Genomic DNA, 22,236 nt, shown 5'->3' on the forward strand with positions numbered 1-22,236 from the left:
TCTTTCTGAGAGTCATTGAGGCCACTTGAAATTTTATCGGTGTCCTCAGGGTCACCTGAAAAATGCAAATGCCTTCATTGCAACTGCTGAAAGGATTGTAGTATAAACAGGATATAGATGGTGGTGTAAGATGTGGCATATCCCTACCCTCTGTTGAGAGAGGGCTGTTCACTCTTAATGTAGATTGTCTCTTTGGCTCTTCTTTCAGACTACTGGTCCTCTCTATCCAGACATATGTGCAGTAAACAGTTGTGACAGAAGCTTGGCCCTAAAGGGTTTCAGATATGCAACAAAAAGCTGTCCAAAGCTTTACAAACTTTTTTTTCTCCTTGTCTAACTCCTTTTAGGATCCAGTTTTTGCTGCTGTTGTGTGATACATGTACAATTGATACAGCTATGCAGGCTGGAGAATTCTGGGAGTTGAAATCCACAAGTCTTAAAGTTGCCAAGTTTGGGGACCTCCGGCCTAGCAAGAGATTTCCTGACTGCCAGCTGATCAAGACAGAGGCCAGCCCATACACATTGTCTCTGTAAAATGCCACCAGTGAATAGATCACTGAGCTTCCTCCCTGCTGTTTCAAAGCATCAGGACTTCTCACAGTCAACTTCTAAGTTTCTTTGGAAGCCTCTTTGATACTGAACACAGCACTGAGCTCTAACTGAGCTGGGCACTTCACCATGCTATCCTGTTTTTGGCTTTTCAAAGCTTTTTGCTATTTGTTTGCTTCTTATTTGGATCCAGCTGGGTAGTGGGCCCTCCAGGGCCTCTCCAACCTCTGTGCTCTGCTTGATAACCTGCTTGCTCATTTAATGACTGTATCAGGGAGAGAAGGGGTGGGGGTCATTAAGCAAGACGGTTTCACTTAGACTGTTTCAAACTCCATTATGGTAATAGGTGAGGATTACCTGTATTTATTCAACCAATATGTGAATGTATACTGAGGGAAGATGAATTGGAAATTAACAAAATCGTCATAAACCTGCATTATGATGATGACACTGCTCAGCTAAATATTTGTTAGATTTTTATCACACCTTTATTACTTTATAAGTAATCCAAGGTGGCAAATATACACATGACTCCTTCCTCATCTTATTTTTCTCCACAATAACAACAACAACAACAACTCTGTGAGATAGGTTGGGCTGAGAAAAAAAACAACTGGCCCAAAGTCACCAAGGTAGCTTTCATGCCTAAAGTGGGACAAATTCACAGTCTCCTGATTTCTGGGCCAGTACCTTGAGCACTATACCAAATTGGCTATCCAAATGATATGCAAATTCTAGAAATAAAAGTCAAGGAACCAATGAAATTTGCAAGCCATGACAGTCATTAAATTAGGTAATTAGATGATCAACTCAATTAATGACCCCAACCCCTACTTTCCTCAATGATGTTAAAGTAGAGCATAGAGTGCCTCAAGGTGCCTCTCGGGGCTTTTCATCCCATGGTCAGCTTTCTGCCCCTCAGAATACCCAAAGACCCTGACCCTGCTTTCCCCCCACACATCAGGTCTTAATAGGTATTAGGTCTGCTATCCACCTGACTAGTCCCCACAGCATTCTACCCCCATCACTAGTCACACACTTATCTTTGGAAAACCTCCAGAAGTCACATTGGGGAAGGAGGACAAACTGCTTCACCCCTTGACATCCTTGGGCTATATGACATTGTTCTTGAAGTAGGAACCATTTTTGGAGCAGCTACAATTCATTGGGGCCCACTGGGGTGGAATGGGGGAAAATAAATGGAGGAATTGCTGCAGTGTCCTGCATTCAGTTATAAAAGCAAAGACCACAGAGGTACTGCAGCAGGTGTAACTTCAAAACTGGGTCATAAGTAGCTTTGGAGGGGGATCTGTTGTAACTTGGAACGGTCACTATGCAACCAGTTTCAAGTTCAAGATATATGTCATAGTCTAGCAGAGTGTTGGTGAACCTTTTCAGCACCGAGTACTGGATCTTCCGATTTCCGGCATGCACATGCCAGCTGGTCTTCATGCATCCATGTGCACCAGAAGACCAGATGGCCAGTGCACATGCGTGTGCCGTAAACCAGAAGATCAACTGCCCCCGCAAGCATATGCACTGGGCAGCTGCTCTTCCAGTTTCCTGCACTGCATGAGGAACAGCTGGCTGGCATACCACAACCTGGAAGAGTAATGGGTGATGGCTCACATGCCATTTCCAGCACTCATGCCATAGGTTCGCCATCACAGGTCTAGGACTTGATTGAAGGCCTTGGAAATCAATCAGATGTTGGGGTGTATCTACCAACAAAGACCAGAATCATGCAGGAAATGATTTTTTTTTGGTGAACCAGAAAGAGGGCTGAGAAAATACCTACAGACCCCTCACATCCTGGACATAATCTATTTCAACTTCTCCCCTTAGGATGCCGCTATAGAGCATTACATGCCACAACAAACAGACCTAAAGATAGTTTTTCCCCCCATGCCATCACTCTGCTGAAAACTTAATTCCCACAGTACTGCCTCATTTCTCATCTTTTCTCATCTTCAAATCTTTCCTGCTATCTTCTCTGATTAGTTTCTTATGACTATCAATTGTTGTTTGTAACTTATAATTAATTATTGTAACTATGATTATGACCTATGACCTATTACTTGCTGTTTATTTGTACACTATGACGTTATGGACTGGAAACAAATTCCTTGTGTGTCTGATCACACTTGGTCAATAAAGAATTCTATTCTATCCCATCCTATCCTATCCTACCCAAATATAGATGTAGAATAGACAAATAATGTGATAATAAAAATCATTTGTGTAAAAGTGAAAAGTTTCTTTACTTACAGAGCAAAAGAGCATTGCATATACTTTCATTATGTGTTCGTGTTCCATTGTCACTAAGCAACTGAGAATCTTTGTATGTATGAAGCTTCATTCCTTTGATGTGTTGCCATTTATTTTTCTTTTTTTTATTTCAGCTACAGAAAGAAGCACTACATCGCTACTTTTTTTTCCAAACAATCGCTTCGCAGTTGTGTCTGGCTTCTGTTTTTAATGAAAGTTATTAAATCAAGTTAAAAATTAACCATGGCTTCTCAAGTCACTGCAAGACATTTTCATCCTTATTCATACTTAAATCCAGTTGATTCACTTCACAAGATGCATTTAAACCAACACAAAGATCTGTTGAAGAGAATGTATATGCCTTTTGTACGTGGACCTGAAGACAGGCATTTTTTTCCCAGTTTCCAAGAAAAACATAGTAATGCTTTTCTAAAATTAAATCCTTTCCTTCCTCCTGAAGATGAAAGCTACCTTTTAGCACCACATCGGGATGATGTGCCAATAATCAACACTTCTACAGGATTTGTGAGCCCAGGTGGTAAAGTTGATCGACAAATCTTAGATAACAAAGCCTATGAACCCCTGCGAGATGGCAAAGATACACATTCTTCACAGCAGGCATCTGTATTTTGCAGAAGAAGCCAACCTGGTGATAGAAGCGCTTTACTGCTGAAAGAAATAAATCAGAACCAACAGTGGAATTCTAGAGCAGTACCTGACATTTCTGTGAGATCAAGACTTGGAGGTAAATATCATTGCCACTACAACTGCCACTGTCTGTCTGTGTGTGTGTATTTTTTTTCTGTTCAATTATGTTAATTCTCAGAATTGCCTGAACAAATTCCAACAGTTTTCTTGACACAGTATTTCAAAAGTGAGTTTGTATTTGCCTCCTTCCTAGGACTGAGAGAAAGTAACTGGCCCAAGGTCACCAGCTGTGTTTGTGTCCAAGACAGAAGGACAGAAACTCACAGTCTCCCAGTTTCTAGCCAATTCTTCCACAACATTGGTTTCATGGAAACCAGCAAGCTGAGATTGCAATCAAGAACTGAAAGAACCTGTGGGCGGGTCTTGATGTTGCAATGACACAACGTGCAATCTTGGGGCTCCAAGATTGCTGTCTATATCTCTGTTGTTGAATGGTCCTTTTTGGATCTAAACCATTCTGAAGGAATGGTGATAGAGAAGAGCATGTCCTGCTGATCTCAGGGACATCGCAAAGTCCCTGATCGATCCAGGAGAAAACTCTTTTTGCCAGCTACAAGAGAAGCAGTCAAAATGGCTGCAGAAGTTTGGGACAGTCCCCTGAAACGGAAGCAGAACTGAAGAGACAGTGTGTTGAAACGGTGAGAAAAATCCTTATTATTAGAGAAGAGAAAACCCAAAAGACTTAGAGTTAAAATAAAAGTTGAAGACAGAAGTAAGTAAGTGGCAAATTAACCCTGGTTTAAAACTATCATGTTATCTTTTTCATTTTAATTTTGTTTGTTTTCTATGGATGGACTTTTTACAAATGCCTCTTACTTTTAAACCGGACTTCCTCTATACTTTTTCCATTTTTTGTATTTGTGGATTAAAAGTTTCCTTTTGGCTGGATCGTAACCTTTAAACATTTTTTTTCTTCTCTTCTGGAGTTCGGAGCTTAGAAAGAGAGGCAAAAACAAAGGGAAAGGATGTTACATAAGTTAACAAGTCTAGTTAGCATAAGTTTGCTTAGTTTCCATGGGATTGAAACAGCAAATATCTTGATTTTTGTTGTTGTCTTTTTCAGCCAAAACTTTTCTCTCTGCTTTTCAAATAACCATACTTATATTTGAGAGTGTTTCTTTCTCTCTCCCCTCAAATATTTAGAGAGGAGACTGCCTCAAGATCTTTTCAAAGTGGAGGGTACATTCAGTATCTCTTATTTCAAGTTTTCATTTTTGTTCACTAAGATTAGTTTTAGTTTCAGGGATTCAACTTGTATTTATTTGATCTTAGCGAAAATATGACCACTCACTGCTTCAATTCTTTGCCTTTTTTTCTTTCAAGTATCACTATAAGCATCCATTTCCTGCAAATGGATGCCTTGTTTCTTTCAAGTATGAATGCAAACATGCCACAAGACTTTAGGTCATGATTGCAAATCACATCCATTCAGCCTCACCTATTCCTTAATGCAAAGGTCAGGAACCTACAATCTATAGACTACATTTGACTCTTCATCCTAAAATACTTGGCCTGTAGTCCCAAAAATAAATACCCTATCTTTCTCTGCCTTTCCTACAGGGTTTCCAAGAAAGAATTTCAATTTGTAATTCTATCTCAGCCCAGTGTATGATTACACTATGATAACAATTTCAGTGATGTTATAAGCCAATATATAAATGTGTTTATAACATAGCTTCAAATACTGAGGGTTTTTTTCCTTTTCCTTATATAAATCATTTCTTTCTTCAATCACAAGAAGCTTCCTGAGAGTCTGCAGACCCAATCTTACTCTTTGCTCTATTCTGATTTATTTATTTGATTGATTGATTGATTGATTGATTGATTGACAGAGGGGGAGAGAATGGCCCCCATCCACTCATGGATATGGCTACTGGCACCTCTGCAGAAGATGGCTGCTGTTGTGTTCATGTAACATCAATAAAAAGCTTACATTTATTCACATTCTTTCTCAATTTAGCCATGTGTTGACTTAGGATTTGTTAGGGATGTCTCCTAACTTCCTTCTCAAAACTTCTGACTTTTCCTGTCTATTGCTCTGAGTTTTCTTACATTTTTCATAGCCTTATTCAGTAAAAAGCTGTAAATCAGTCTCCCACAATTCTCAAACTATATCCCTTTGCATTCAACATTTTTTTTACTCTGTATAACTGAACAATAGTTTTTCAGAATAAGCAATTCTCCAGCTATTCCCTTTTCTTTCTCTTCTTTAATTCTGTTGTCAGTAGCTTGGTACAATATATGAATCCACTACTGAACCAACCAACTGTAATTATTTATCTTCTGACTTTTCTGTCATTAAAATAATAATTCATAAATGTTATGCATGGCATATTGTGATTGTCACTAATATAAATTTCATTTTTGTATTCAACTGCAATCTCAGTGCTATGAATATTACTTAGTGAACAATGTTCAACTTTTTTTTTCCAGGATGGACAAGTCCAGTAAAAGTCATACCAAATCCACCTAAAGCCAAAGAAAATTTTATACCTCATACATTTGTATTTCATGTGGACACAGATGTTCAGGTAAATTTCTTTACTACTGCTGCTTCAAATCAGTAACATACATTCTAATGAGACAAAGAATAATCAAGTGATATCACTAAAAATTATTCAGCCACTAGCCCCATACCATCTTCAGACAGAATGGCCCTATATATCGTTCTTGTTAAAATATCACTCACCCAATGCTTCAATTTCATATGATTAATCTGATAACCACATTGTACGTCTCCTTCTAGAAAAAGCACTCACTTTGTGGCTGCCCATCATAGAACTCCATTTTTCATATAGATGATCCAGAGGATGATGTAGCCTTCCACATACTAATTACACTAATCAAAATGGGTTTCCATCCAAGATAAAGAGTTCTGAGGAGGGATGTGGTCTCAGAATAGATACATTCTAATTTAATTATATCTATGCCTATATTTATAGCCAAATCCTCATCATAGGTGTATATGAAGTTTTTTTCTGCATTTGGTAAAAACCTAGCTCTAGGCCATATAATGCTGTGGAGACACAGTCCTCTCTTATAATTTACAATATAAGATATGCATAGAGCATAGAATAACAATGTTGGAAGGGACTTTGGAAGTCTTTTAGTCCAGTCTTCTGCTTGAGCAGGAGTGTCTATACTATTTTGGATAAAAATGGTTGCCCAATCTCTTCTTGAAAACCTCCAGTGCAGGAGCACCCACAACTTCTGGAGGCAAGCTTTTCTACTGATTAGTTGTTCTCACTGTCAGGAATTTTTTCCTTAATTCTCAGTTGGTGTGAAACAGAAAGAAACATTTCTTCTTCCACAAGATATTCAGGTACAACTTGGAATGTGGTTCCCTTTAACATAAGGACTTGTTGGTTTTGAATACTTGAGGAAGTTTGTATATAAGATGGACATTGAGAAAAAAGCCAGACTTATCTGTACGCACTTTAAAAATGAATATGTAGTATATAATAGAGATCTGGGGGGGAAATGGTTATTTAATTCTGGAACCAAAGATGATTAGGCTCATGATGTCTCCCCTTTTACATTACAAAAAAATAAATGAGAGCAATGACTAAGCTTTGTGAGTCATAATGTGAGAGAAATATGACAAATGAACAGATTCATTTTAATAGGAACAAACAATTGTTTTAGATATATACATATAAAATACGACTTTTACTGAAATGTGATTATGCTATAAATATACTTAGATATTTGAACTACATACTCTTGGCTTGTAGTTTGAATATATAAGATTCAAATAGAGCTTCCTAGGAAGGGTTTCTTACAAATTGTAGACAACCAGCACAAACATTGAATGAAAATAAGGCAGTTTTTTAAAAACATAGAATTCATCACATTGTTACACCTAAAATGAAACCCTGACAACCTAGCTATGGAGAACTGTAACATTATAGATGTGACTCCCATTCCATCTCAGTTAATTGCTATGTTGTCTTTCTTGTGCTATCCATTGAGGCACACAAAATCAGTTCTCCCGACTTACTCTGGAATATTTATAAAAAGGAATCCTGAGGTTGCTGGAAATGCAGCCTTGCTTAGTGATTGGGATTTTATGAAGAGAATATATTCAGAAATATCTGTTCCTCTGAGATCTTAGGTGAGTGGCTTACATTAAATGGTACATAGCATATATTCTGTATTAACCTCCTAGCTGTATTGATTTCAATATATCAAGGCTTTGTTAAGAGATACAAGCAAATGCTTTACATACAATGCATTCAGAAAGTATTCAGTCCCCCTTCACTTTTGTCAATTTTGTTATGCTGCAGCTTGATTCTACAGTTATTGAAATTCATTTTTTCTACACTTATTAATCTACATTCAGTACCCCATAATGACAAAATGGAAAGAGAATTTTAGAAATGTCTGTAAATTTTTTTAAAAGAAAAAAGTGAAATATCACATTGGTCTTTATATAAACTTTGCAGCTCTAGAAAACAAAGGAAAGCATAACATTATAATTCACTTAGCAATTGCTTTATTTAATCACCACATTGCTGGTCCCAATTGTGATTACTAAATGAGGATTATTAATATGATTCCCATACAAATCTCTAAGCTATTCTTTCTACTATTCCTTCATTTTAGTTTCATCCCAAATAATTACTTTGTGTCTTTTTTCAGTTTATTCATGCTGCTGGATCCTTATATGGCACTTGTTATTGATGTCAAAATATGTTTTCCCCAATAAGCAGATCTTCATTTTTTCCCCAAAGATCCACTTAATGTCACCAAAAATAAACTGCAGAACTGCTCATTATTCTTTTAGTCTTAAAGCAAGTTTCTCAGTCTTTCATCAAAAACAAATCAATCAATTACATTTTTAGATTTATATTCATTGCTATGGTATCAATCCATGCAAATTGATTTAAACTTTCACCAAATATTTGAAACAAACACCTTTTTCTGAGCAGAAACTCACCAGATATTACTTTGATTAATTCTTAGGACTCCAAGTAGTCCATTCACTTCTTTTGTACTTTCTCATCTTATTCACACCTACAAAACTATTTCTATATTACATTCATTTAAAATGTTGCACATCATCACCACTTATGGAGGTGTAACATGCACTTGTCACCATCCCGTGGATTCTTTTTTTCATTTAAAGTGGTTAAACTGCAAACAACAGTTTAGATGAATTAATACTTTCTGTCAAGCATTTTAGGCTTTTCATTAACCATTTACCCATCGCTTTGCCTGCATGTTTTAATCAGCTCCAAAACTTTGACAAGATCAAGCCATTCTCATTCATTAATTGCATCCATTCTCTTAAGTTTCACAAATATACAGTATAATGTACTACTTTTATTTTCATCCATTCATTAATTCATGTTCTTTGCCTTTATTCTTTTGAGATGCATTCATGATTCTAACAAATGGTCTTTACTTGAACATAAGTGATTAAAAGCTCATGCCAGTTTCCCTCATAACTAATATTGAATGTATAGCCCAGAATTCTAACAAAGATAGCCACTAGAATCTGGTCCCTTACTCTACTGGAGCAATTTTCAGATCTGTAAAATAGTGTTTAAATAGAGAGATTGCTTGAATTACATTTGTTATTTGTATACTGCAACACAAGTATTCAATACCTTTTTAGGCCACTGTTTTTTTTTAGAATTATTAATTTTGAGAATTCATTATGGCATTTATTTATTTATTTATCTATTTATTTATGCAAATTTATATGTTGTCCATTTCACTGTCAAGTGGCACTGGGAGACTTACTGGACAAGTGATTTGGACCAATCCGATTGGAGGTAGTTACCATAAATTGGCAACCAGTGCAGTTTTTGTTGCTGTTACATGTGCCATCCTAGAGGCCCGTAAAAATGCCCACACTGCTGCATTCTGAAATTGGCATCTCCCACCTTTTCATTCTCCCAGAACTCCTTGGAGCTTCTTGGAGAACTAAGATGCATCCCAGGAGGCATGTAGAAAAGAGGCTGCAAAGGGACAATCTGGCCTATGCCTCTGTCATTTGTCACTTCCAGGCAGCAACTAAGGCCTCAACTAGTCACTCCACAGACTTTGTGAAAAACTTCAAGCTCCTTCTGGAATCCAGCCATATCTATCATTGATCAGGCAAGATACCAGTCTGATCATCTGTAACAAATTATCTCACTGTGAGGTAGTATGAGGTGGGGTAACACCAGTGAACTAAAAAGTGGTCATAAAGTAATCTGACTATAGCAACAATCTAATAGCAATGTCCTCCAAAATCAGATTACATCTAAACTGCTCTGAAACAAAAACAATTCTATTCTCCAATCTCTAGCACTAGCTGAATCCTAAAAGCAGTTTGACACACAACATCAAGTTTTCCAAGGATCCAGCTTCTGCCCCAGTCATTTGCTGCACATGTTGTGCTTTAGCTGGCTGAATTTTCTGAGCTGAACTTTTTCCTCAGTGCCTTAATGCAAACAAGCTGCAGAAAGATTTTCTTTGCTTGCTTGCTTTCCTCTACTCTTCAGCCTGGCAGTCACTTATCAAGATAAGTAAGTTACAGATTTTGTCACTCTTTTTTCATGCATGCAGTAAAGTTAGCAAATGAGGTCTTTAAAAGGGATTGAGATTGAAGAGCAAAGGAAGAAAATTTAATGTCAGCATCTAATGGGAGGAGAAAGATCCACAAGTCCCCCCCCCCCCCCGTTTTGTTTATTAAAGAAATGTGGGTTTCTGGGGGATGGAGTATATGAACCAAGGGAAAGGTTTTGAGAAGCTCCTCCTGAAGTTGCTGCCTTTGCTTGTAGGTGGTTGGCTTAAACTAGTAAGAGCCAGGAGTAGTTTGCAGAAATTCTCAAAATGCATAAAATGATGGTTTTTCAAGAGTAATGGTGAGCAGGGCCATGTGCTATGAATTTCCACAAGGACAGGGTATAGGGGGAAATGTGCTGCAGCATCACTAAGGCTGGTCATAAGGGTGAATGACTGCAGATGTGCTGCAGCAACTTTGAAACAGGATCATATATAGGGTGGGGTTGGGGGGGGCAGGAGTGTGTGGCCTGTCATGATTTCAAATACCTGTTAAGTGATCTGTCATAATTCAAGGACTGCCTATATTTAGAAGATGAAGGAATATGCTGACTTGGCTAATGAAGAGGTAATTAAAATACCATGACAAGTTAACTGCAAATTAACTCTCTTACTTTTTTCTATCCTTTTAAAAAACAAAAGCAAGATTCGAAGTAATCATATGCATACATGCTTGAAAAATAATCTGGAAATATTCAACTGAATTCTGAACACTTCATTATTTTCTATATGCTTTATTTTGTATTTTCTTATTAAGTCAACTGATACTTCTTCTGAACCCAGAGATAAGAGAGCTTTGAAGTATATGTATACATCCACAGTCCAGAGGTGAGTTTCTGTTTCTCTTAAGAAGAATGTGATGATACTGAGTTTCTATGTTCCTCTTGTTATTGGCAAAATGTATACATCATATTTCCTGATCGGGCTAATAATACTAGTACATTTCCTTTAAGTACTGTGTTTATTAGTTACAACAATACAAATACTGATTACATAGCAAAACAAAGGTCATAGGATAGGAATTGATCTTAGAATAATTATTATGGGTTATTGCACAGTCAGCTCAATATTCAGACTGGATTTGGCTTATTTATCCATCTATAGAGGCCTTCCCAAGGACCTGGGAATCATTTTCAATTACTTTATTATTTCACGAGTTGTTGTTTAGAATTTAGCCTTCTTTTAAAAGGAACTCAAGGTAGCAAACATAGATAATATCCGTCCTTCGGTTTTCCCTGCAAACAACAACCCTGTGAAGAGAGTGACTGGCCCAAAATCAGTTTTCCTACTCCAACTCACTCTTAGCTTTCTATCATTCTTAAATATCAGTTTTCTATCTCTCTCTCCAGCCAGTCATACTCCCTCCCTCCAAATAAACCTATTTTATCTGGAGAAAATTCCCTTTTTAGTTATTTATTTGAATGACTTTGATTGCTTTAATAAATTAGCTATAATAAAAATCATTTTTCTTTTATTTTAATGAGCATTCTAGAGGATATGAAGAAGTTCCCTGGGATAATATGCTATCTCCCAAAGTCATGCCTGCACATTCAAGATTAAAACCCATGGAGGATATTGCTACAAGCAAGCGATATGAACCAGCAGAAGAAATAAGCCAAGTTTGTGAAATCTATTTCATTATAATTATATGGGATAAGCAAACACAGGATAAAGTGCAGTGGTAGATCACATCCTTTACCTTCAGATTCAACCCCTTGTATCTATAGCTATGATGAGAAACAATATCTAACTTGGCCCAGCCCCAACCCCTTTAGATTTCTGGCAAGGCTAGAAAAGGAGCTCTCTTCCTTAAACTGAAGCCCTCAAACAAAATAAATAACTTAGGTTTTTCTTTAGCCTATGAGTATCCAAAATTTTGGCTTCTCTGAACTTCATTGAATGAAGTGAAACTGTTTTATGCTGCTTATAATGTATGGTGTGTGTGTGTGTTGTGTGTGTGTGTGTGTGTGTGTGTTACATATATATTAGTAATGTTAAAATTGTACAACCTTGTGGGGTTACATTACTAGGTGTTCAGGGTGTCAGGTAGAGCACAGGACACGAGTTGGACACGCCTGTTTCAGTCCCTGTCAGGGTCATCTTCTACATCCCCTCATCTACTCTGCAAGAAAGAAACCCGGGCAGACATAATGTTAATATAGAAATAGTGTCTTGCTCGCTTAACGCCATGAGTCTATTGGCATTGTACCCCATGCAAACAATAGTCATTTTCCTTTTATTTATGAGAGGGAAGGGATTTTTTAAAAAATAAAACTGAAGAGAGGAGATATTCCTTACTATCTGGTAAAGGAGAACCATCAGCTGATGATTGGCCATAGTTCTCTGTCCTCAACTAATAGCCTGAAATGCAGATGCTAATTAATAGGAAATTCACAGTGAATTCTAAACACTCCCAAGCACAAGCAGTAGACTCTCAAGTAGAGATTGCTCAACTTGCAGAAAAAGATTTCTCCTTCTCTGCCTTTGATTTCAGCATTACTCCCTGGAAGAGAATTTATATTAGAACTAGCCGATAACCTGGCGTTGCCCGGGTATTTGTTATAGGAGGAAAATGTCCGGACCAAACGTAATTTCTAATGTTGGATTTTCCCCCTTACCAGAGGGACCCCCCTTGTGGAGTGCTGTGAAGCTGTTACCATGGCAACTCCATGGTAGAGCCAAGGTGGCGCAGTGGTTAAATGCAGCACTGCAGGCTACTGCTAGATCAGCAGGTCAGCGGTTCAAATCTCACCAGCTCAGGGTTGACTCAGCCTTCCATCCTTCCGAGGTGGGTAAAATGAGGACCCAGATTGTTGGGGGCAATATGCTGACTCTCTGTAAACCGCTTAGAGAGGCCTGAAAAGCCTATGAAGCGGTATATAAGTCTACTGCTATTGCTACTGCTAACTCCACTGCACTGCACAGTAGGAGCCATTTACAGCAGTACAGTAGAAGCCATTTTAAGGTACAATAGGCTGTATCTTAACAGAACACATACCAAGGAGTTTTAGGAGTGTCTTACCCTCACAGTATTTGTTTCCAAAGAATAAATAATCTATGTACCAAGTTTTGTTGAAATTGCTTGAGGCTCTCCAGAGTTAAGCTGGAACATACACACTCACAGCCGGATAGATAGATAGATGATAGATAGATAGATTAGATAGATAGATAGATAGATAGATAGATAGATAGATAGATAGATAGATAGATAGATAGATGATAGTTAGTTAGTTTTGGTGACACAGTAGTTAAATGCGATATTGCAGGCAAACTCTGCCCACAGCCTGGAGTTAAATCCTGACAATGCTCGAGGTTGACTAACCTTCCATCTTTCCAAGATCGGTAAAATGAGGAGTCAAATTCTTGGGGGCAATATGCTAACATTGTAAAATGTTGAAGCACAATGGGGTCCTATATACATCTAAGTGCTGTTGCTAAGTCAGTGACTCATCAGGATCATAGGGCTAAAATTCTCATTCTGCCTTTTTGGTTTACTGATTTTACCTATTATGATATTTTGATTCTGTTTGGAAAAGTGTGTACAAAGTGTGTGCGATATATGCAATTGATTTTTTTACCAGATGGCCTGGCAGGAAATGAGCTATTGTTTATAAAGCATTTTGCTGTGATTAAAAATACAATGATGCAGTATAAAAACCATTACTTACATTCAACAGATTCACACACATTTTAATTATCATACTAGGTTGTTGGAGGTCTCTGGGACAGATTTCAAAAGAGAATGTTTACAGTTCCATACAGGCCAATAAATTTGTGAGTACCATTTTTTATATAATTTGAGATTTACAAATATTGTATGTGTTTGCTTTATGTAATGAAATGCTTTGAATAATGAGAAGGTTAAAGTTTTAACAGTCAGGTGTATCTTTTAAGTTTAGAGAGTCGACATTCTTTTTTTTAAAAAAGTCCCTATTAAGGACTTTAGGAAGTTGCTTGAATGTTTGATGCTTAATGAAGAAAGTGCAAAATATTAGATGGCTATTGTAGTCTTTCATCTCCAGATTCCCCAACCAGCTACTCCCTTGCAGCCTTTTTCCCCCTTTCTGTTTTACTGTTTTACTGTAAAGCAACTATTTTACTGTTCTTCCTACTACAGAGATAGTTAGGGAAACAGGCAGAGGATTTCTATTTCAGCTTCTTTTAACAAAGAAGAAAAAAGTCAATATTTTTATACCATAAAACGTAGTAGTCCTCAACTTATAACAGTTCATTTAGTGATCATTCAAAGTTACAACAAAACTGAAGTGAGTTATGACCATTTTTTACACTTACGACTGTTGCAGCATCCTCATGGTCACATGATCAAAATTCAGACACTTGGCAACTGACTTATATTTATGATGGCTGCTAGGCCATGTGATCACCTTTTGTGACCTGACAAGCAAAGTCAGTGGGGGAGCCATATCATTTAATAACTCTGGCAAGAAATGTAAAATGGATCAAAATTCACTTAACAAATTAACAACAGAAATTTGGGGCTCAATTATGATCACAAATCGATGACTACCTGTATTTGCTGATGAACTTGTAAGAAAGAAAGTCTACCAATGAACCAATTAAACAAAAGTTCCAATGTTGCTCTACTCCACTAGGGAAATAGACAATTTAATAAACCAAGGATGAAATGAATGTAAAGAGCAGCAACTTGTGTCTGGAGGGAAGAGTGGATACCTCCTCTTTCTCATAGTGCATGACAGCCAATATAGTGCAGCAATCAGAATGTAGAGTGCTGGTTGTGCCAGCAAAAGTTGGAAAGCAATAGATAGAATAATAAAATCATAGAAGAGACCTTAGAAGTCTTCAAGTCCAATCCCCTGCTCAAAGAATACAAGCCTGGACAATTGGTTGTAATGCTGTAATTTCTGACAAAAACTGGTGGCCACCAGGATAAACTAGATATATGGATGCAACAGAGTCTCAGGGGGTATAAAGGAATGGCTTCTAATATCTTATTTCTAATAATAACGTCCAACACAATATTGTGCCATCAAAGTGCTCTTTTGTATGTTGTATGCACTGTGGAATTGCATCAACTTATTGCTAGTGTCTGCTGTCTTTATGCCTTGCTCTTCAAGAATATTTGCTTAGGCATTGCTGGAAATGTCTGATTGAAGGCTATTACTCTTTGCTCAATCAGTGTAATATATAATTAGGCCTATATTTCATTAAACATAATTTTATATTAATAGTAAATGTAAATAATTTAAACTATGTTTAATTTTTGACAGTGTTAGCCCAAGTTCTCGAACTCAGCATATCCCTTCATACACGTAAGTTATAGTTTGTTTCAATATGTAATTTTGAGCTTCAATGAACATACATACATATATTCATCTGAACAAACAAAGGTGATAAATATATTTGCTTAATATGTGTTGCAAAATAAAACACGTTAATAAAAAATGGATAGCTATTTGATAAACTCAAATTAAGAGGCACTATGCTGCAAGATATAAAATATAAATTGTGTATATTTGATAAGGAATATAACTATACAATACAATAATCAGCTGTTAAGATATAAACTACAAAAGAGCGTAACTTGCTGAAAGTATTAAATAACTATTGTAAATAATAGGAAGTTGGATTTTTAGGACTTGGTTTCTTATATTCTTTTTATTGACATTGGAAACTTTTATTTATTGTAAATATTTTCATGACATGGCCACCCATTGGGGAGCTATGGAATAAGAAAGGAAGGTGATGGGTAAAGAATGGCTCAGTAAAGTATCTGATCCTAATTGTATTTCCCTCATCAGCTTATCTAAAACTCAGTTTGTGAAATTGCACAAAGACTATGAAGTTGCCACAAAGACTATGACATTTGAGGAATAATGAGCTCTACATAGGACCATGCCCTTTTTTGAATTTTCTTTTAGCGATAAAATTCAGAATCATGGTCAGCCAAAATGTCTATATCCATGTGACCATGAATAGCTTAATGGCCTGTTTGGCATGATAGGTCATCAGTTATGTTGGCTTGATTTAATCTGTCAATTTCTCAAGGCTGAATATAAAGGCTTGGCGGGCAGGGGATTAATTCACCCATTTCCTATTGTTTTAGCTTCCCTGAAATCTGTTCCAAAAATATTTTGTGGGGGTTTGCTATAAGGACTGCTGAGCTTTCTGTTAATCCTGAAAATAATTGTTTTTGGACAATTTAGTTATGTAAAATATGTGTTATTTTTTCATGTTCTCTTCCAAACAGAGGCTATATTGGTTCAGAGAATTTTGAGGATCTAGACAACCCCTTTGTTGACTTAATTACCTACAACCGAGTTCGTACTGCAATGCCACATTATGTAAAATCTTCAAGGTATGCATATATGTATATTCTCATTTATTTATCAATTAATAGATGAGTTTTAATTGAATATCATGGAAGGTTCTTCATATTATATTATCAAGTAGGATTTCAGTTATTTGGAGATACAGGATTATTCCTCAATAGCTTGGGCTGTCATTCATATACAGAAAAACTATTATGCTTACATTTATTTCTTATCTATTCCTTATCTGTTCTATTATGCTGATACTTTGTCTAAGTATCAATCAGCTTGTGACAATTACAGTAAAATTAGCCTATAATTGAAATATAAGATATGCAAGTTAAATACTATATATAAATGCATATGTATGTACACATATGACTTTATATAAATAATGGTTACATAATTGGAAGGTATGGCAACATGGGATTTTAATGTTTAAGGTTCTCTTCGTATCTGTTTCTGAAAATATACTGAGAGCTATGGAACTCTGAGAAATGTTTATCACCTGTTCAACAAAGTTTTCACACCAAATCAAATATATTTTAATGAGAACATAACAAATTCTTTTCTCATTCAGTTATATCGTGATGATTTCACTAATCAAGTAATCCCACTGCCCCCAGCTAATTTTAATTAATCATTTCCATGTGAGATATGCCTGGAGAAAGTTGTCATTTTCCTCACAAATTCCATTACTTTGACAAATTTGGGCAGCAATTTCTGAAATTAATATGACAAATCTAGGACAGACAAAACTCTAGGCTCCTCTTGAAGTCAGTTGGAAAGCTGAGAACTTACACTAAGGTAGCATGCTAAGACATTTTTTATAAGATGTTCAATGAACTTGTCATAGTGGGGTGCTAAATGCTCAGATTTTCAAGGCTTAGTGACAAATAATGGCAACTCCAAATCCTGAGAAATAGCACTGTTTCAATGGGTTCATTTAAATGTTCATACATATGCTTTCTTTCTTTTTCTTTCCTTTGCTTCTTACATCATAGTTATAGCTATATGATAGATAGTTTGTTTGAATGCTATTGTGATTTTAAAAAGCTCCATTACTTTTAGCTTTGGTTATCAGCATATTTCTGGTCCCAATACAAAGTGCTGCTATGACCAGAATGGTCTAAATAGTTTGGGAAAAGATTACCCAAAGCAATATTTTTTCATTTTTACCCATATTTACCAAAATGTGTGCATCTTAGGTATTCACCAAGTACTCTCACCCAATAATACAAAGAAGATAACCATGTTCTTTTCCCAAGGATATTAGCAGCTACATTAATGATTTCAAAAATACTTTTATTACTAGCATTATTAATGTGATTTTTATGCTGTATTTAGTGTTATCATTATGTCTGGTAATATTTTGGTAAATTTTCTGTATTTTTATTTATGGTTCCTATGTTATATTATGTTTAATCTTTACTAAAACATGTTTTAGTAGATGTATCCCCTTCGTTATATCTCAATAGTATACATCGTTTCAGAGATATTTTCTTACCTAAACAAAGAAACAGAATGAACATGGGTGGGTTTCTTTCTTCCCTCCCTCCCTCCCTCTCTTCCTTTATGGCTACTGACGGGTAGGAAAAAGAATGATATGGTGTGGTGTGGGAGGTTGGGAAAGATGTTCAAAAGAAGCTCCAGGGGTAAAGGAAGGCATAGGGAAAAACATTGTGGGCCAGGCTGGCAGGAACGAAGAAGGATTCTTCCTTCCTCCCTATTTCTCCTCCTTTCTTCCTCCCTCCCCCCCCACCTCTTTCCTTCCTATCCGTTCCCTTCCCAGCATGTGGGTAAGTACCTGCTGCTGGGTTGAGGGAGAGAGGGATCATGAGATTGGCTAAGAAACTATCACAGAAAGTTAAAAATAAAGATCATGTGACTGCAGCAGCAACTCAGGAGCACAGCAGTCGCCAGAAGCACTGAATCATTCATATATATATGAATAGTTTATAACAATTTTTAAAAAATTGTCCTGGGTTTTCATTGAAGTATAGTGAGGACATTTCTTTTGTTTAAGTATCGCTATTTTAAGATTTATTTTGAAATTGGAATATTGTCCCTTGGACAATAGTAATAAATAGGCTAGATTTCTATAAATCTTTATCTTGCTTTCATGATACCTGCATAGAAAAGAAGTCATCTGTTTTATATTTTGTGCTCTATTCTATATTCTTATGTTCAAATACAATCTCTTCGGGGTTAGAATTTCTCTACAAGTATAGATCCATTTTCGGAGCAAAGTGTCACTTATATCATATTTTGCAGGATGCTTAAGACTGCTTTAGGACCTAAGACCACATATTATAGCACATAAGCCTCTGATGGTGAACTTATGATATGTGTCAAAGGTGATATACCTAAAACGTTTTGAATGACATTCTAGCATTCACCAACATCTAATTCAGCAACAACTAATCTTGAAAGATCACTACATTCTCACATGATTTTTCAATGCTGCCGAGGCCTCTCATGCAACCTCCAGAACTCATATGAGAAGTGGAACTCCAAAAATCATGCAAGAATGCAGTATAATTTTATGCAGGTTTTTTTAGTTAACATTTTTATTGAGTTATAAAGTAATATAAAATACAAAATACAAAGTAAATAGGAAAGCAGTGGGGAGGGAAAGGGGAAGGAGAAGTGAAAAAAGATAAGAAAAAGAATCATTGACTTCTGATTCTCTCTGTTACAGTAAAATAAGGCATTAACAACATCAAATCACAACTTTTTGCGTTATCCTAATAGTATAAATATGCCAGTTCTATAAAGATCTATCAGTCTAATCAGTAAATCCCAAAGGCAAAGTTTCATTCTTCTCCACATCAAGCACAAAGTTCAGAAGCGGTCTCCATATGAAAACAAAAGTACTTATGTTCTTTTCTTTAATCAAAGTGGTCAATTTTGCCATTTCAGCCAAATTGGTAGCAATTGAAGTGTCCTTCCATTTTTATGCATATAATAGTCTTGTTCCTGTCAACATATATAGTAAAAAAGATCCAAGTTCTTTCTCTAGTTCTTTTTCCATTATACTTAAAAAGAAAAGTTCTCGTTTCATTTTTATCTCTGTTTTTTTAAAAAATGTATTAAAATATGAATCATACTCCAATATTTTTTTTTTGCTTTATCACATGTCCACATGTTATTGATGATAAAAAGTCCCCTCTTTACTTTTATACTTCCAGCATTCATTTGACATATCTTTGTACATCTTAGATAACTTATCTGGTGTTATATACCAATGGTATATGATCTTATTAAAAAATATTTTTAGATTATAGTTTAATGTGAATTTTAAACCCTTCATCCACATATTTTCCCATTGTTCAAACATCACATTGTATCCAAAGTTCCTTTTCCACTGAGTCATACAATGTTTTACATGTTCATTTTCCAAATTCAATTTCAAAAACTTTTTGAACATCTGCAAAATGAAAATGTTTTTAAGGGCTTTAACATCAATAATACTTTTATGCAGTTTTTAAGGCTGCAAAAGTGCATTTTCCAAAGCCGCTTCAAGGAAAAAAGGTTTATGTGACTTGGAGCAGTCTCAGATAGGCCACACCTATTTACAGAAATAGATGCTACTTGAAGAGACGCAACACATGACAGATTCTGGAGAACAATGGGCTGTGGGGGCAATCACACCAATTCCCCAACAGGGTGGACAGTCATTGGAGCTTTGAGTTCTGGGGAAGTCTGTTTAACTTCAAACTGTCCATAAGCAACTGTTGGTCATAAATCAAAGACTCCTGTAGCCCATGTTCAGCTATATAGCACATTCAAAAAATGGATTGATCGCAGGAAACATTTTATTATATTTTGTATTATGTCATAAAACGTCTATGATTTTATGTCATAGAATGTTTTATAAAATTTGCAGATCTCAGAAATGTAGGGTAAAATGACAGTTACATCAAGTTTTTGTTTTTGTTTTTGTTTTTATTTTAAATGTATTGGGTACATTTTTTCTGAACTGAAAATTATTCAAGTTAAATATTCTTTGCCTTCTGCTGGAATTTTTATAATTTATCAATTCAGTCTATTGTACCAAGACAAAATCACTTGCAAGGGAGAATTTTTTTTAAAAAAAATCAAGATGGTGGCCATGATTGTGCAGACAAAACCACTGCCCCTTTTTATGCCCCTGATATCAACCATTTTTCAGCCCAGTCTTGCTTCCTGCTGCTTTATAAGGTGGAAAGATAAATAAATACCTATTTTCTTTACATTGAAATTAGTTGTTGAACATTTTAAAAGTAAGATTTCTAAATAAAAACCACTGTGTATTAAATCTAAGAGAAAAATATATGTGATTATTTGTGGAACCTGTATACAGATGGTCCTCAACTTATGATTAAGCCTAAAATTTCTGTTGTTGAGATATTTGTTAAGTGAGTTTTGCCCCATTGTACATTTTTTCTGGTCAGTTATTAAATGAATAATTACAGTTGTTAAGTCAGTAACATGGTTGTTAAGTGAATCTGGCTTCCTTGTTGTCTTCGCTTGTCGGAAAGTTGCAAAAAGCGATCACATGATACTGCAACTGTCATAGATATGAGCCATTTGCCAACTTTCTAAATTTTGATCACATGACTATGATGTTGTTGCAATGGCCATAAATGTAAAAAACAATCTTAAGTCACTTTTGTCAGTGCTGTGTAACTTCAAATGGTCTGGTGGTAAATGGAGGACTACCTGTATTTTTCCTAAACAAAGAATCTTTATGTTAACATGCCTATATATTAGTTGCCACTAGATGTCCTCTGAACATAAATCTTTAGTGCTCTGCAAAAATAATGAACCTTTATCTGAGCACTTACTAATGATATTGTAATACTTTTCTCTGAATGGCATTTGAAAATGTTCATTTTTTTGTGAATAAGTGCTTTCAGAGAAATTTAACAATAGGCTCACTATAACAAACAATATAAATACAAAATACAAAAATGCAGGGTTCTTGGTGCTCACTGAGTTTGCTTGTTTTCTTGCAAATGTTTAATTGCAGTCAGAAGACATGATGAAAACTATTTAATTTCACAACATATAGACAGACTTAACCATAGTTTCAGTTGGGAAAATGTGACCATCCTAGACCAATAGAATAACTTTATAACTTTAAAAAACAATTGTTTATTTTTTTGTTTCCCACTGACTTTGCTGTCTATCCCAGCAACAGTCCAGCCTTCCATTTTTCATGTCATCAACAGGCAGACAAATTAATTGCATCAGGGAAAACAAGAGGTGCACAAGCTAGCACCCTGAGGAAAAAGCAAAAGAGGCATCAGGCATCCTTTCCATACCATTACTTGATCTTGGGTAGTTTCACCTTTTTCCCCACCAATGCAGACTTGCAAGGCACAAGCTTTCCTTTTCTTTTGCAGTGCCAGCTTCTATGCAAGCAGTACTACACCTTCTGTGGCATGGAAATGGACACAATGGAGAAACACAGAGAAGCTGGATTCTTTGGTCTCTATCTTTGAGACCTCTAATTAAGTTGTGATAGTAATGACTGTTGCTCATATTATCAAACTTTGATACTTTTTAGTAGAACAGAGGTTCCCAACCCCCAGTCCAGGGACCGGCATAGCTTCACAGCATATAGAAACAGGACCATGAAAACAAACCCTCCAGTCCGTGGGAAAACCTCTCTCCATGGAACCGGTCCCTGGTGCCCAAAACGTTGGGGACAGCTATTGTAGGGCATGTAGTTATTAATGACTCCTAAGAAGTCAAGTTGATGTGGCATGGATTATGTGTTTTAAAATGTATCTCAGACTCCATGGGTGCTGTCACCAGACTTTATATTGTTGTTGTTGTTGTTGTTGTTATTATTATACAATTGTATCACAGCGGCCAG

The 22,236-nt window shown here is 36.1% G+C and overlaps 1 protein-coding gene across 1 annotated transcript in view; it reads left to right on the top strand.

Moving 5' to 3' along the window:
• The first annotated feature begins 2,983 nt into the window (after positions 1-2,983).
• The window catches only part of SPATA48 (spermatogenesis associated 48), a 32,241-nt gene continuing 12,988 nt past the window's right edge, over positions 2,984-22,236 (top strand). Inside the window, exons 1-7 of the mRNA XM_032235890.1 lie at positions 2,984-3,562; positions 5,959-6,056; positions 10,838-10,908; positions 11,573-11,699; positions 13,787-13,854; positions 15,330-15,371; positions 16,310-16,417. Coding sequence (XP_032091781.1) covers positions 3,061-3,562; positions 5,959-6,056; positions 10,838-10,908; positions 11,573-11,699; positions 13,787-13,854; positions 15,330-15,371; positions 16,310-16,417 — 1,016 coding nt within the window. The 5' untranslated portion in view covers positions 2,984-3,060. The remainder of the gene's footprint in view (positions 3,563-5,958; positions 6,057-10,837; positions 10,909-11,572; positions 11,700-13,786; positions 13,855-15,329; positions 15,372-16,309; positions 16,418-22,236) is intronic.

Source organism: Thamnophis elegans, chromosome Z, assembly GCF_009769535.1.
Source record: "Thamnophis elegans isolate rThaEle1 chromosome Z, rThaEle1.pri, whole genome shotgun sequence".
NCBI lineage: Eukaryota > Metazoa > Chordata > Lepidosauria > Squamata > Colubridae > Thamnophis > Thamnophis elegans.